Below are 15,473 nucleotides of genomic sequence, written 5' to 3'. Positions count from 1 at the left end.
GCTATAAACTGTATAGTTTTTCGTTACCGATTTTTTTGGGAACCGGTATCTTTTTAGAAATTGGTTACGAAATTTTCCAGAGAGAGAGAGAGAGAGAGAGAGAGAGAGAGAGAGAGAGAGAGAGAGAGAGAAAGAAAGAGAAAGAAAGAGAAGAGGAGAGGGGGAGGGAGAAGGAGAGGGGGAGGGAGAGGGAGAGGGATTGATTGATTGATTGATTGATTAATTGATTGATTGAGCTTTATTAGCCTTTTCGGTTATTTACATAACTCGGTTTTTCCTGAAATTAAGTCCTTTACATGAGGTCTTAACCTACGTTTTTCTTTAAATTAAATCTTTTACATGAGGTACAATTAAATTCTTTATATTTATCTCTTTTTTTTTATTTATATTAAATCCTACTTTAAGCCATGCATGGTCCGTTATTTTCACTTGTTTCTTTCGCAAACTCACATTTCCTACTATTTTTATCCGATCACATAAATGTTCTACCCTGTCTTCTAATATTACAAAATTATTGATGTTAAATTCTTTATATTTATTTCTCTTTTTTTATTCATATTATAAATTTCACCTTTAGCCATGCATAGTTCGTTATTATAAGTTACTCATTTACTTGTTCCTTTATTTCCTTATTCGAAAAAATTAATTCTATCATCGCAGAGAGAGAGAGAGAGAGAGAGAGAGAGAGAGAGAGAGAGAATTTTATTATGCCCATGCAATGGCTAAAGGGCAAAGATAAGAATACAATCAATAATTATAAAGGCAAGCACAATATAGCAGTACAAGATGTTACAAAATAGAAGTACAGTACTGTAATTACAAAGCATAATGCAAAGATACACATGATGTAGATAAGAGCAAAATATTAAAGACAGAAGTTTATGTGAGTTTGATAGAAGTACAGTACTGTAATTACAAAGCATGTGCATGCTCTCTCTCGTTAAGCGAGCAACCAATGATCCAGTATACAAACAATTGGTAGGATGTTGAGTATGACGCAATAAAATATAACCAATTTCAATAATATATACTATAAAATTAAGAACTAACGCAACTTAATAAGTATAATAAAAATAGAATATGATAGGAAGCAAGTAATACTAAGCGAACTGAACAGTGTATATGGAACTAAGAACTAAGGCGCATCACAATCTACAAACTAATAACAAGGTAAGAAAGCGCTAGAAGCTCTATACCAAAAAACTGATATTATCCAATTCCATGTGCAAGCAAGTCGATATGTCCACAAAAGAAATTAGCGTTAAATTGAGCAATACGGATAAGAAACTTGGTAGACTCAGAAACTGAGCCGCGATGCGCAACTGAGGACAATGAAGAGTGATCGGAACGGGCATGTCAAACGAACTTATCAAGATCAGCAATAGAGTTAAACTGAATAACCGGCATGCCATCAGAAAGTCTGACGTATGGACACGACCCCTCCTCACCCAGGCATACGCATAGGACTTGTCCTTAGCGACACGCTTTGTCTGTTGCAACAATTCGTAAGCGTCCTTAGGGAGCATCTCGTTAACAAGCACATTCCGATCCGAGCCGTTGCCACAAACATTCTTCTGCGTGAGCGTACGCCGAGCCCGTTTTTTGGACATTACAAGGTCACGAACCGCACCTGAAGCCAATGTGACAATGTAAGAGTTTGTAGCAGAAATTGGTAAAGGTCGGTCACTAGCCGCCACCGGCAGAGGCTTACGAGTGATAGCCCTAACATCAAGAACGTGGCACGACAACTCAGGGATCTCCAATGTCGCGAACACGTTGCGAACACATTCCGAAGGGGTGATAGACATTGCGGCAGGCACACCCCATACAATCAACTCATTCGCACTCTGAACATACACATCAGAATGAGAACCAGCACAATCACTTTTCATATCACGAATCTCATCCGCGAGAGCATTACACCGCTGCTCTAACTCAACAGTCCGCTGACTGTTCCGCTCGACACTGCCCGCAATACAGTTCAATTTATCAAGTTTATCATTCAATTCGTTATTCGTACGCCGCTGCTCCTCGACAAACGCAGAAAATCTCGCATTCGACTCCATCAATTGCTCAGTCAATTTTGCATTCGACTCGCTCAGCTGTTCAGTTAAACAAAGCAGAAGGCTATTTGTAGTATTGTCACACTGAGACTGCAACTGAGACTGTGACTGAGCACCGGCGCTTGCAGGAGTAGTCATAATGTCAAAATTAAGTGATCGCACGGTATTATCCACCTCAGGTGTAAGTGGTAAATCAGAAGAAGCAGACAACGATCTGCAGCAATCTTCAGCGTACTTAGTAATAGAATATGGCTTAATGCAACCCGGGTGAAACACTCTCATGCACTTACATTCAACCAAGGTAGTTGCGACTGTCCTTTTGCACTTAGTGCACACACGTTGCATCACTGTTAATCAATCAAGCAATACAAATGGAAAGCAATACAAATAGAAAACCCGCGCTAAGAAATCACATAGACACAAAGAATCGGTAACGGTAAGCGCACTCGCAGCAGTAGATAAAGGTCGCTACACACGGATCGCAAGCACTGAGTCACGTATGGCAGCCAGCCCACCCAGATAGCACGTGCTCAGGAGAAAGCGTCAAGATGGAGAAACCTTTAATAATAGACGCAACTAGAACAGCCAAAAGTGAGGTTATAACGGGCGAAATTTCTCCACGAAAATGCCCTTGACAAACAGCAATTAGAGCTCTAGATTATAAGAGTAGCGCAAAAGTCGGACATGTTGGTACTAAAAGGGCGCGAAAAATTTGAACGAGACATGTAAACCGTTTTCCGCTCACTGCCAATATGGAACATTTATAGTATACGTAACATATGTAAATGTATTATAAATTTGTTTTGTGGTATGTACATATCTATTTGCAGTAAATATTGAAACGCAGTAATTATTATATTTTTAATGCACTCTGTATGATATTCAGGATAATGAAATAAAAAAAGTCTTGAAATTTTATAATTTTATTTTGAATCACATATAAATTATATTGTATCTTTGTACTTATGTTGTGTCTTTGGTATGTTTATATATATATATATATATTTGTACTTATATTTAATGTTTATTACATTATATGTTATCACAAGTGTAATTACTTGTTTACAGCATTTCTCATGCCAACGCTCTTGCTTCCACACTTCGAAGATTTATTACAAACTATTGTATTGTTAAATTTACGCACGATGAAATGAATGCGTGAAAAAAGATATGCTTTTAGGATATGCTTTCCAACAGAATGGCACGGTGGAAATTTGTATGTAATACAAAGCGGCAGCAACGTTTCTAACATTTCAGAGAATGTAACTACACCTGATAGAATTTCTACTTCACGTTTTCGAAATATGAACTCTGCATTTTGTAAAAAACAATAAACCAATTTGCTACTAAATATTAGCCCTGAATTTTTGTCAAAAGTGTCTGGTCGAGAGTAATTGCTTAGATTAGTGAGAACCTGTGCACGAGAAATATCACACGAAGTAGATTTCAATAAAGCCGATTTGCACGTTTCGCATCGTATGCGATGCCTATTTATAACCGTTCGTACAACTGCTCCACTAAGTTTATATAAAGATTGACCTTCTTCTTCTGCAAATCAAGTATTTGTTTTCATTATGAAAAATGTACAATTATAAAGCATCAATAAAACCTACATACTGCAGTAAAAAAAAATTTATATTACTTCGTAACAGTCGAAGATATTGAGATATCTGAAATTTCGAAATAAAGATTTTATTTATATACCAGATAAAACTGAACCAATCAATTTCAGATCCATATAAATAGATGTAGAGACATCCGTTGTATTTCGTGAAGAGCTGTTCTCAGGACTTACATTGTCTAAAGTGGGATAATAATATTGAACAAGTTATACAAAATATATGACAATAAACACAATAATTATGGGCATTTATGTCATGTCTAGTTGCAGAAAATCTTACTTTCAATAAATTGATTAGGGCTAACGTTTTCGTCGCACAAACTGCTTCCGTAGGTAAAATCAGGTAGATCTGAAAACATTAAAGAATGTTCAGTGTCTATTTGTAGTAAGCAAAATAGTATTAACATCAGTTTCTAAATGTACATACCTATTTTTGTCGACGAACTTTGTCGTGTCTTCAAGTACTTAAAAAGGAAATCAGTATCTTCTGCCTCATAATTACCATTTTTATTTGGTTTAAAATATTGTGCTGCAGATATCATTCTAAGTGCACTTTTGAATTCCTTCGGAGTTGGAACTGGATTCTTTCCTCTAATCATAGAGAATAAATTTTTCGTCCGATTCTGCGAACCCATTCAGCTCTCCGAACTGAATCAGTTGGTAACCAATGTAACATTTTTCCTGTAGCTTGCTGCAAAAAGCAACCGTCTGCACAACACTGCGGCATTTTGTACAAAATAATTTTTTCGCATTCTTTTCGTCACACACAATCGGAATCAGACCACAATCACCACATCAAACAGGTTATGTTGTCCTCGTGTGTTTTTGCCATGTCGAGAAAGAGTGAGAAAGAGCATGGTGTAGAAAGAGATAGACGATACCGACATGGCGGTCGACCAATAGGAATACGCGGTTGTCGGCATTCGCAAGGATCAAAGGTTTTGGACTTTTGCGCTACTCTTATAATCTAAAGCTCTAACAGCAATCACCCAAGAGATAAAAATTGTGCGTGATAAGCAACAAAAAACGTGCTAAAACCTGCAACAAAACGGCCCGAAGGCGGCTTACGGCAGAAAATAGGACAGCTTAAAGCACAAACAAGAGAATAAACACGCTGTAATACTCACAAAAAGAGAGAGGGAGAGAGAAAGAGAGAGAGAGAGAGAGAGAGAGAGAGAGAGAGAGAGAGAGAGCGTGTTTTACTACATATGTTCTCCGGGGCGAAGCCCGGGTAACCAGTTAGTTAACACATAAGAAGTGTTTTTTTTACATTATACAAATGTAACACCTCAAATAAAAGACAACTCTTATAGAGTAAAATCAACACTCTTTTCCTGCAAATTTTAACATATTTAATAAATACGTGTTACAAATACAAATACAATACGTGTTACAAATACAAATACAAATTGTGTTACTTTAACATATTTTTTAAATCATTTTAATAATTTTACATTTTATAAGATTAGTTAACATAGTAGACATGTGTTATATTTGCAAATTTTAACATATTTAATAAATACGTGTTACAAATACAAATACAAATTGTGTTACTTTAACATATTTTTTAAATCATTTTAATAATTTTACATTTTATAAGATTAGTTAACATAGTAGACATGTGTTATATTTACACATGAATACGTTGATTATTTAACACAGAAACTTTAACCAGCAGATTGTTTCACAAAAGTACACAAATTTTTCCAACTGTGTAGTACCCCAAGCAGCATTTTTCGGTTAACTTTCCGACTAAGGACTACTTTTCTACTAATCACAACGTTGTAAGCGGTTCAAGAAAGTTATAAAATGTAACTTATAATTACTAACGTTTTTTGGACGTTGTCTAAACGTTAAAATTACGACGTGCTTTTTTTATCACTTTCCCAACGTCAAATTCGAAACAGTTTAAGTCCTATTACCCGACGTTAAGATATTTAACGTTCGCCTGACGTTATACTCTGCACTACACTTTTCGAGCGACTTCAATACGTAATTCCCAACGTAAACCAACGTTTTGTTATCAAACGTTGTAAAACGCTAACGTTGTGAAACGTCGCCTGTGGTCATTTCTGACTGACGTTAAGAAATCGCGAGAAATGGTAACAAATTCTGCCTAAAAAAATGTAGAGCAGATTACTGCTGCGTCAAGCGGGCATCGTCGACGGCAATTCGCGGCGTCGTGCGTGAGCTACGAGGACTATGCGACGAATGTTGACGATCCACGGCCGAACCGGTCCATCTCATCTCACGCGGTTATCGTCGCGTCGTCGGGAAATAACGCGCGCGCGCCGCGCGGTTCACAGCTCGAGAGCGCGTTCGCTCGGCTGCACGGCTGCCATAACCATGCTCTAGATCACCATATAGATGGTATTGCATAGGTCGGATTTGGTTAAGATATACGACTCATTCACAAATCTAGTATAGAATTTTCAACTAATTAATACTTTATCGACATGTTAAGTCAGTTTGGCGACCTTGTTAAGACTTTTAGTCAATATAGGTACAATTTTGCCTACAGTGGTATACTACTTAGTTTGGAAAAGTCGGAAAAAGTTAATTATTTTATACGAAAAGACAAATTTTAGTAGAATTTATCGCACCTTTTACTACGTAAAGTTTGATATAGTGTGGAACGCTGACTTCGCCATTTTCATTCCTCAAAGAGGAAGGCAAATAATCCGCCATTTTCCAGTATATTTAGATTTAAATTTTTTAACGCACTTTATTAACAATTTAAAGCATTTATATAATATCTGTTGTTAAAGTTTTGACAACATATTTATCTTAAAAATAATTTTGATGAAAAAAAATTAAAATCTACACTTTGGAAAATTTTAGTTATTTATTAGAATATTTAGTAAATTGGAATATTTTAGAAAGGATTCGTCTAATTTTGACCTATCATTTCCACATTTATCAATAAAGTGGGTTTTGTTATACAATTTCAGTGCTGGGTTCGTGTATTTATGGCAAAATTACAATAGTATCAAAGACTGCGCAAACTATATTTTTCCTATAAAGCCATTTTATTTGTACCAAATTGATAAGTATGTATTATGATACATTTATTACACCAATGCCGTCATATGGTTTGAATGGAAGCACGAAAACTACACCTAAAATGTACGTTGTGAAAAAATAACCTCAGGTCTAGCAGAGTGTACAAAATCAAAGTTTACATACCAACGTTAAAACTGGTGGAAAAAATGTAACCTCAATTTAACTTATATAAGTCGGATTCCAACGTTGGTACAACCTAAATTTGATTCCCCAAATTAGTGCAAAAGAGGGTTGAAACGACGTAGCGAAAACGTTGGATACCAACGTTAAGTGTGTTTATCTTAACGTCGGGCGGACGTCAAAATGCTGCCTGGGACTCACCTGCGAGCATACGAATTTGTGCTGACGTAAAGCTGACAGTAGGTCCTCGTACCGAGACCAGAGGGCCGTTTGTGGTAATCGAAATGCCTTGTTCCCGCAAACAGTCATTGCCACCGTCATCTCGCAGGAAATCCGACGTGCCCCGTCAGGACCCCGCTTCTTGTCCTGTTAATGAAACACGGGCGAGTGGCAGTCGCTGTCGAGCCGGGTACTGCCGAACCCGGACGGTAAATTGATCGTAAAAGCGACGGCTAGCACTTCTCGGGCGACGAGCTGGCAATTAATTCCTGCCACATTTACACGTCGCGAACACACAAGGGTCTCCCTCGAACGCGATCTTAACCCGATACTAGAGCACAGTGCCCCAGAACTGTCTCATTTTCTCTCGTATGAAATGCTAATCAATCGAAGAGTTTGGAACATAAATTATATTCGATTAAAATGAATGTGTATTATAATTCAAGATTATTTAACGAATTCAAATAGCAATTATACGAATAAAATAACTTATTTGTATTAAAAATTACACACAAATAATAGATATATTAAAAAGCATAAAAATATTTAATTTTCTATCAAAATTAAAGTATCGTTTTATTTTTATTGTTAGATTATTGTTAGATATTTGATTAAAAATTATTTTTATTGAAAATAAAAAAATTACTGTTTTTAAACAATTGAAAATGAAAGAACAATATATACATTAAAAGTAAGCTTAAATTGGTAATTTAAAATGGAAAATTATGAAAAGAAAATGACAAATAATAATCTAACTTTTGTCGATTTTAAATTTTCTTTTATTAATTATCTTATAAAACCTGTATTTAAAAGAAAAGGCGGATAAATAGCATTATTTTAAGATAAATTTAAAAAATTACTTTTTTAAAATTTATTTCCAACCACTTTATTGTAATTTGTTATGCAAACACTCTTGGCCTTTAAGAAAGTTATGCTTTAGGTCGGTTATATGTTCTACGGTGCAAGTATTTACTTAAATCAGATTTTGCTTAATGCGTATAACTTGTAATTATTTATTGATTCAGCAACATAATTATTTAGAATCAATTACATTAAAATTTGATCATATTTGAATATCATGCTTTAAATTTATGGCTTAATTACTGTAAATAGTTTATAAATAATTTTATGCTTTATTCATTGTATTAAAAAATGTAGGTACATAACATTTGTACATAATGTTTGGCTTTGATATTATTTTTGTGTATTACGTATTGGAAAATAATGATATTAATAAACAAATGTGCAGTTTAGAACAAATTGCAAAGTTACATTGCTAAATTCTTTCCGGTTTAAATATAAACATAAATATAAATCTATATTAATGAATAAAAGTTGTTAGTGAATCTTTGCGGAACAAATGTACAATTGATCAGTTTTAATAAATGTTATCACTATAACAATAAAACATTGTAAAATACATAGTTTTAACAAATCATGGAACTCAAAATTATGACATAGAAAATTATATCTGTTTATTTCATATAATTGGACAAGATGGAGACTATAAACATGATGAACCTCTCGATCACTCCATTAATATTTTTCTTTTAAAATCTGTAATAGATTATGATAGATACGAAGTATAATCTATTACGCTTGAAGGTTTCAGCTTATGTACCTTTGAACAACGGCAAATTACATAAATCAGCTGCGTGTCGATTATTATGTCGTCCGCCATTCCGTATCAATTACCGGTGCACTTCACTATAATGAACCACTTGCAGATAATAAGCACAGAGAACAGAGAGCCGCAAATGTCACTACCGTCAACGCGAGAACCGTAAAATAATTTTTTTTTAATGAAATTCGTGGAGAGCATAAGTGGAATATCTGATTGCATCCTTTATAACAAGTAGTCAGTTTAGTATATGTATTTCCGAACAGTTGTATGTGCGAGAAACATTTAACAATAATTAAAATTTGAATTAATTTTATCAAATTTAATAAGTTTGAAATAGAATAAATAACGATTTTATTATAGGTTAATATTTATACATACGCCCATGTGTGTCTTTTAGATTCGAAAAACAATTGAATTTTTTTAGCTGTCGTATATAATTTTACATTGAATTTAACATAGAGTATATGTGGAATTTTCTAAGTTTTCAAGAAACCATTCAGCTTTGCCTTTTAGCTTTTGCATGAAAAGTACAGAAATTATTAGTGAATATAAGATTTGCGATATACAATATTTTATATTAAAAAATATTTTCAATTTTGATTATCGCTGTCTATGTTTTGCAAATTATATTATCTTTATAATACGCAATATGCGTGATAGGATCTTTTAATAGATTCAAAAGATCAATGATCTTTGCTTTCTAGCTATCGTATATGTATTTCAAGAGACTATACTATTGAACTTTGCCTTCTAGCTTTTGTATGAAAAAATTAATAATTTAAACCTATTAATTTTAATACACAATAATAATAATTAATATTTTTTTTATTTTGTGATCTAAAAGGTGTCAATAACATTAACAAATTTAATTATTTATTATTTATTTATTTAATATTTATTTATTATATATATATATATATATATATATATATATATATATATATAGATAATTAATAGAAATAATTAATCTTACATTCAAAAAACCATTTAAGAAAAATGTAAAAAATTAATAAAGTATCTAAGAAACACATACAAATACACACACACACACACACACTCATTTAGCACAAATTGTGTCAATGTTTTTAATGTTATCTTGTTAAAAGTTAAAATATTACAATATGAATTAGCCTATTGCAGTCATGACAACAGAACAAATTGAGACATGTTACAATTATTGTTGTGCCCATTGTCTTCTATTACCTTCCAAACGCAAGTTTGCGTATATAAATTAAATAAATGCGTGCCGCGAGATAAATTTTTATTAAAATGTTGCGCAAATTCAATCTGTTACAAAAACGGCGTAATTTAAGAACAGACAACTACTTCGGCTTTGATGACTATTTCTACCTTAAAGTTCTAATATCAAAGCGAGTGATTTTATTAAAATTGAATTTAATACGTTCGTTTTTGTTAATATCAGTAACGAGCTCTTGAAATTATCCTCGAAAGATTATAATAGGATTTGCTTCGCACTTTGCAAGCGCAAAAGAATTTATTCCGCAAAGTTTTCTCTTTGATTAAAAATAGTCAAAGTGAACAAATGTATTTATTTCTACTAATATAAGACATATAAATAAATTCTCTTAGAAATATGAATATAACATAAGTGAAACGCATAAATCTACGCAGTTTGCGTATATGGTTTATAAAGCGATTTATAAATCTAATTTATAGAACATATTAATCTCCTCAACTTTTAGATTGCATACGTTTCTTGGCTCAATGTAGTTAACTTATATTATTTACTAGCATGCCCCGCCGGGCTTCGCCCCGGAGAACATGTGTATCAAGCATGAAGTAGTATAAGGAGACATGACTAGATAGTGTCGAGAAGCAAAAGATGATCACGAAAAATGTTCCGTGTAGAGGGGAGGTTTGCTGAACAAAATAACTTGCAACATTTCGTCGCCATCTCTCCACCAATAAGTTAGAACGAGAGAAAAGTATATTTGTTTCATTCTAACCTATTGCACTTGCACTTGCTTGCACTAGTTCAAAAGTGTAACAAAAACGAACAGGTTTTATATGTGCAATGTGCAATGTGTGAATTTGTTGATTTGTAAAGGTTATTGATGCAATCGCATTTGGTCAATTCGTCCCAAAAGGACTTAAAAATTGTGGCCGTATCAGGCCGTACTGTGTCATCTTGTGTGACAGAAATCAAGTGCCAGCTTCGTTAAGAGGTAAGGAAGAAGCTTTTATCAACTCCAAATTATCTTGCAAATATTTAAAATATATATGTCTATTCTTATGTTCCATTGTGTTTTATTCTTAAGTTCCTTATGTTTCTCTACTTGTATCCGGGATTCGTCTTTCTGAAATATATTTAATTATATTATTTTAATTAAGGTAAACGTATTTTTAAATTATATATTTCATTTTAATTTTAACATTTATTTTTGTTTATTTATAATTATATAATATATACTTACGCGTATTATTATTTATTTTAGTATAGGCCCAATGAAAAATGTTTTTATACGTTTATAAAATATTATATTTACTTATGAAATACATTTCTGATATATTTTACATTTATTACCGTGTTCAAAAATTAAATCATGCAGCTAGGTAAAAAGTAGATTATCGAATATTTTCGGTTAACTTATGCTAGACAAATACCTACGTTTATTTTAAGTCAATTATATGAAATATGAAATCCAAATAATATTGATGTTTTATATCCCATTTGTGATAAAAATTTATGATACAATAACACAATAATTTATTCTCAAAAATTAAACTTTAATTGACTGAAAAAATGTTTTTGTTCTCGAGCTTTATAAATATGTACTTTGTTAGTTGAGATAGAACAGCATTGGACATCAGAAGCAGAAAATTTTCTCACTTGAAGCACTTTCCGTCCATAACATTTATACAACAAACTTTTCAAAGGTCTACCAAGTCTGAAAATGAATTAATTAATAAATACCTAATTAAATCTACTGACTAGGTAAACATTTCAATATTTGAATATTTATAGATGTCTTGATAAATTTTACAGAAATAGATTATGTATTATAAAAAAAAATCGAGCAAAGGATTTCTATATTTAGTAATCTTATTTAGCGATTATCTTAAAATACGCATTGAAACTATTATATAAAAAATTTGTGAATATTATTTTTTATGTTAGTTATATAATATATTATTTTTATAATTTAAAGTTAATACATATTACACCACTTATCACAATTAATATATTACACAGTATCACATATATAAGCTGAGGGAAAGAAAATTTACACAACATTATCTACAAAAAGTTACATGCAGTATACACGTGTTATGCGAAGCAAAATATTAGTATAAATTTACTTTGACAAGATTTTGCATTTAATATTTACTTATTATAATATTATCGCACAATATATCACGACGGTCTGACGTGAACTATTTTCTGCTTTATGATGTCTTAAAGTGAGCGACCTCGCGGGAAAACATCGTTTTCTTCGAAAACTTGTTAGAACACCGTCGGCGCAAAGCGCCTTTGGCGCTTTGGTGAGCACAGTGAAATTTTATCTCTATACTCTTTCACCCTCGCTCTCATCGCTCGAACAAACGAAATTGCAGGAATGCGGACGTGTCCCCTCATCATTTTTTGATCACAAGACTCAAAATGATTTTTGAAGTAAAGTAAATAAAAAACAGCATGTGGATTAGAAAAGGATACAATTTTTATATATATAGAAAGAAACTGATACAAAAGCCTTGTAAAAATCTTTTTAAAAGCAAATACATTTGCCTTTCTGGCAAATGTAGCGAGTGTTATAGCAATTCCGTGCAATATAGTGAACATGATTTGATTTTTTTTTAAATTCTGTACACATTCAAGTAATAAGTTGCTTGTTCTTAAAAACATTATATTATGTTAAAAAATATAAAAATTTAATGTGTTGCAACAAATGTGACAAAATTGAATAATTTACCGTTAAATTCTTTATCATCACTTTTTAAGTTTAATTTATCTATTTTATCTTTTTCTTGATTTGTGTGTGTGTGTGTGTGTGTGTGTGTGTGTGTGTGTGTGTGTGTGTGTGTGTGCGTGCGTGCGTGCGTGCGTGCGTGCGTGCGTGCGTGTGTGTGTGTGTGTGTGTGTGTGTGTGTGTGTGTGTGTGTGTGTGTGTGTGTGTGTGTGTGTGTGTGTGTGTGTGTGTGTGTTGTCTCTCTTTAAAATTATGTATTTGTATTATTACGATGAGAATATATATTGTTTATGTTATATTTTATTTTTCTTTACTCAATGACATTATTGCACATACACATTATGAAAAAATAACATTTTATTTATGACTTATTAATTTATATTTTAATGAATTTAATAAAATTTACTACTACATCAACTGACCAAAACCATGATCAAAATTAATGATGTCTCGATATTGATCTAAAAAAAGTGCTGTGTGAATCCGACAAACCAAGTTGGCTCACAGTTTTTCGATGTTCATATCGGAAAGACGTTATATATATTGCCAGTCAGGTCGATTTAAATTACTTTAATTGTTAAAATTTACTTTTGTTGTTAACATATTGTTTTATTATAATAACTTGATTTTATGTATTTCCGAAAAAATGTTTACAATGTTGAATATTTTCTCGGAAATACATAAAATTCGTCTAGTTATGATCATATTGTATTACCGTATTTATATATTTTTGGTTTAAAACATTTCTATACAAAATCCTTCGTTCAAAACTGGAACACGTAACGGCTTGTAACAAAAGGGATTATAATGAGTGAATTTAGCTCTGAGATATGAAAGAATAGCGCGAGAACTTGACGATGAAATTCTCTGCAATTTCTCGAATATGACGTATGTGTACTGCCTTATGTGTTGTAAAGAAAACAAGAAAGAATGAAGAATGAAAGTGGACATTCACAGTGCTCATTATACAGTTTCCTCATTGTGCACGAAAGCCATCCTGAGCTCGCGCGAAAGTATAATCGAAAACTTTTGTACTCCTCGGTGCTCTTCCAGTTCTCCAGTTATATTTCGCTTTCCCTTCGCCTGTCCTCCCTCTGTCTTTCCCGGAAAAATCTCCAGAGGGTTATAGGACTTCACGGCGATGCTCGAGATAAGAGAAAAGAAGAAAGACGTGACGCGGCAGCGTAGAAAAAAGTCATCGGAGAGAGAAGTAGCGGTAACTCGCATAGCGGCACCGAATCGAATCATAGCACCTACGGGAAATAGGTTTTGGCGGATCATACACTCGGACCTGTTTGATCAGATAATACTTAAACCACTACAACCACTGAAGACAATCGACGCAACATAAAAGTACTTTCGCGTTCTTTTGAACTTCGCCGATAGATAATTACACTACTGACAAATAAGGGAACCTCGCAAACCCGAAAATCCTGATTTTGATAAAACTTTACATACATGTAGGAGGGGAGAGGGTAAATAGAGGAATTTAGAAATTTTTAGTTGCAGCCAAAAAACGGTTATAAGGGTCATCTATTAGAAAGAATTTTTGGTAATTATACATTTTAGGGGAAGCACCTCCGATGACCTTGACCTTGACATATGTTGTCAAGGTCACGCTCCTGAGTGACTTTCAGAAAGTTTTGGCCGTCGCTCGTTTTTTATTAAAAAATTATTAACAAAAAAATTTGGCGACCTCACCGATTTCAATGACCTTGATATATGTTGTCAAGGTCATGACCCCGAGTGACCTTCAGAAGGTTTTAGCCGTCGCTCGCTATTCGTTAAAAAATTATTAACAAAAAAAGTTTGGAAAATATAGCATATATAGGTGCATATATAGGTTAGTTGACACGCTTTAAACACTTAAATACTTTTAAAGCGCGTCAACTAACCTATATGTAGGTTGTTTTTTTGTGTTTTAGTAAAGCAGCGACTTTTTCGCAAAATAAAGTATTTTCTGCTTTAACAAAAAAACTTACAATTTACTGCTTTAAATGTTGTGTTTTGGTAAAACAACAATTTTCTCGCGAATTAAAGTATTCTCTGTTTTAAAGAAAAACGTAATATTAGTCGTTTATCCTCTTAGTACTCAAAATAACTGCTATATTTTCGAAACTTTTTTGTTTATAACTTTTTAATAAAAAATGAGCGACGGCTAAAACCTTCTGAAGGTCACTCAGGAGGGTGACCTTGACAACATATGTCAAGGTCAAGGTCATCGGGGGTGCCTCCCCTAAAATGTTTAATTACCAAATTTTTCTTTTTTAAATTATTTTTTTTGAATATTATTAATATGGTTAAATATAAATACTCTTACCATAAAACTTTTGTGTAAAATATTTTTTGATATATTGAATACTTTTCGAAATATATATTTAAAAAAGCAAGAAGCCACTCTACATATCAGGGGTGGTTTCACTCTTTAGATTCGTTTTTAAGCTGCAAATAAAAATCTCTAAATTCGTCTATTTATTCCTCCCCTACATGTGTAAAGTTTCATCGAAATCAGAATTTTCTGGTTTATGCCTGGTTATCCCTCGTGAGTGAGTAATTTTATCGAAGCATTCATAATTTTACCGCATATTTTAAATTAAAAGCAATTGCTAATCTGATTTTAAGTTATATATGTATATATAACATAAAGATAAAAATATAAAATTAATTTTCTGTTTCTCAAAATATAAATATGATCTTTTGAGCAATAAACGTGTTAATTTGAAAACACCACTTATTAGAATCCAATTTGCGCGAGATACGTGGGCTTTTCTTCGTTTTTTTCCGCGCTCATATAGTTGATGGAATGCATGAGGAACGAGAGTCCCGACGGGTTT

At 32.8% G+C, this 15,473-nt stretch overlaps 2 protein-coding genes across 4 annotated transcripts in view; one reads left to right on the top strand and one right to left on the bottom strand.

Moving 5' to 3' along the window:
• Positions 1-15,473, top strand: part of LOC143894209 (potassium channel subfamily T member 1-like) — a gene marked incomplete at its 3' end in the record, with an annotated part of 136,206 nt that overhangs the window by 55,408 nt on the left and 65,325 nt on the right. The gene's annotated exons all lie outside the window — the stretch shown is intronic.
• LOC143894208 (uncharacterized) lies at positions 914-4,701 on the bottom strand. Of its 3 annotated transcripts, none has more exons than XM_077400349.1 (4): positions 4,112-4,701; positions 3,965-4,033; positions 3,768-3,863; positions 914-3,611 (listed from the first exon to the last, which is right to left on the bottom strand). In XM_077400349.1, exon 4 carries the CDS (start codon positions 2,406-2,408, stop codon positions 1,191-1,193), a length of 1,218 nt encoding a protein of 405 aa, XP_077256475.1. In that variant the 5' UTR covers positions 2,409-3,611; positions 3,768-3,863; positions 3,965-4,033; positions 4,112-4,701; the 3' UTR covers positions 914-1,190. The 3 variants fall into 3 exon arrangements, with proteins under 3 accessions (XP_077256475.1, XP_077256474.1, XP_077256476.1); XM_077400350.1 differs by having other exon boundaries at positions 2,250-3,611; positions 4,112-4,643; XM_077400348.1 differs by having other exon boundaries at positions 3,768-4,033; positions 4,112-4,700.

This window comes from Temnothorax americanus, unplaced genomic scaffold, assembly GCF_048541705.1.
Source record: "Temnothorax americanus isolate GAGA-0224 unplaced genomic scaffold, ASM4854170v1 Scaffold131, whole genome shotgun sequence".
NCBI classification, from domain to species: domain Eukaryota; kingdom Metazoa; phylum Arthropoda; class Insecta; order Hymenoptera; family Formicidae; genus Temnothorax; species Temnothorax americanus.
The sequence above is the reverse complement of the archived record's forward strand: the minus strand, read 5'-3'. Positions and strand labels throughout refer to the sequence as shown.

Coding starts and splice junctions, on each gene's coding strand:
- LOC143894208 (XM_077400349.1), bottom strand. CDS start 2,408: ATGCAACGTGTGTGCACTAAGTGCAAAAGGACAGTCGCAACTACCTTG.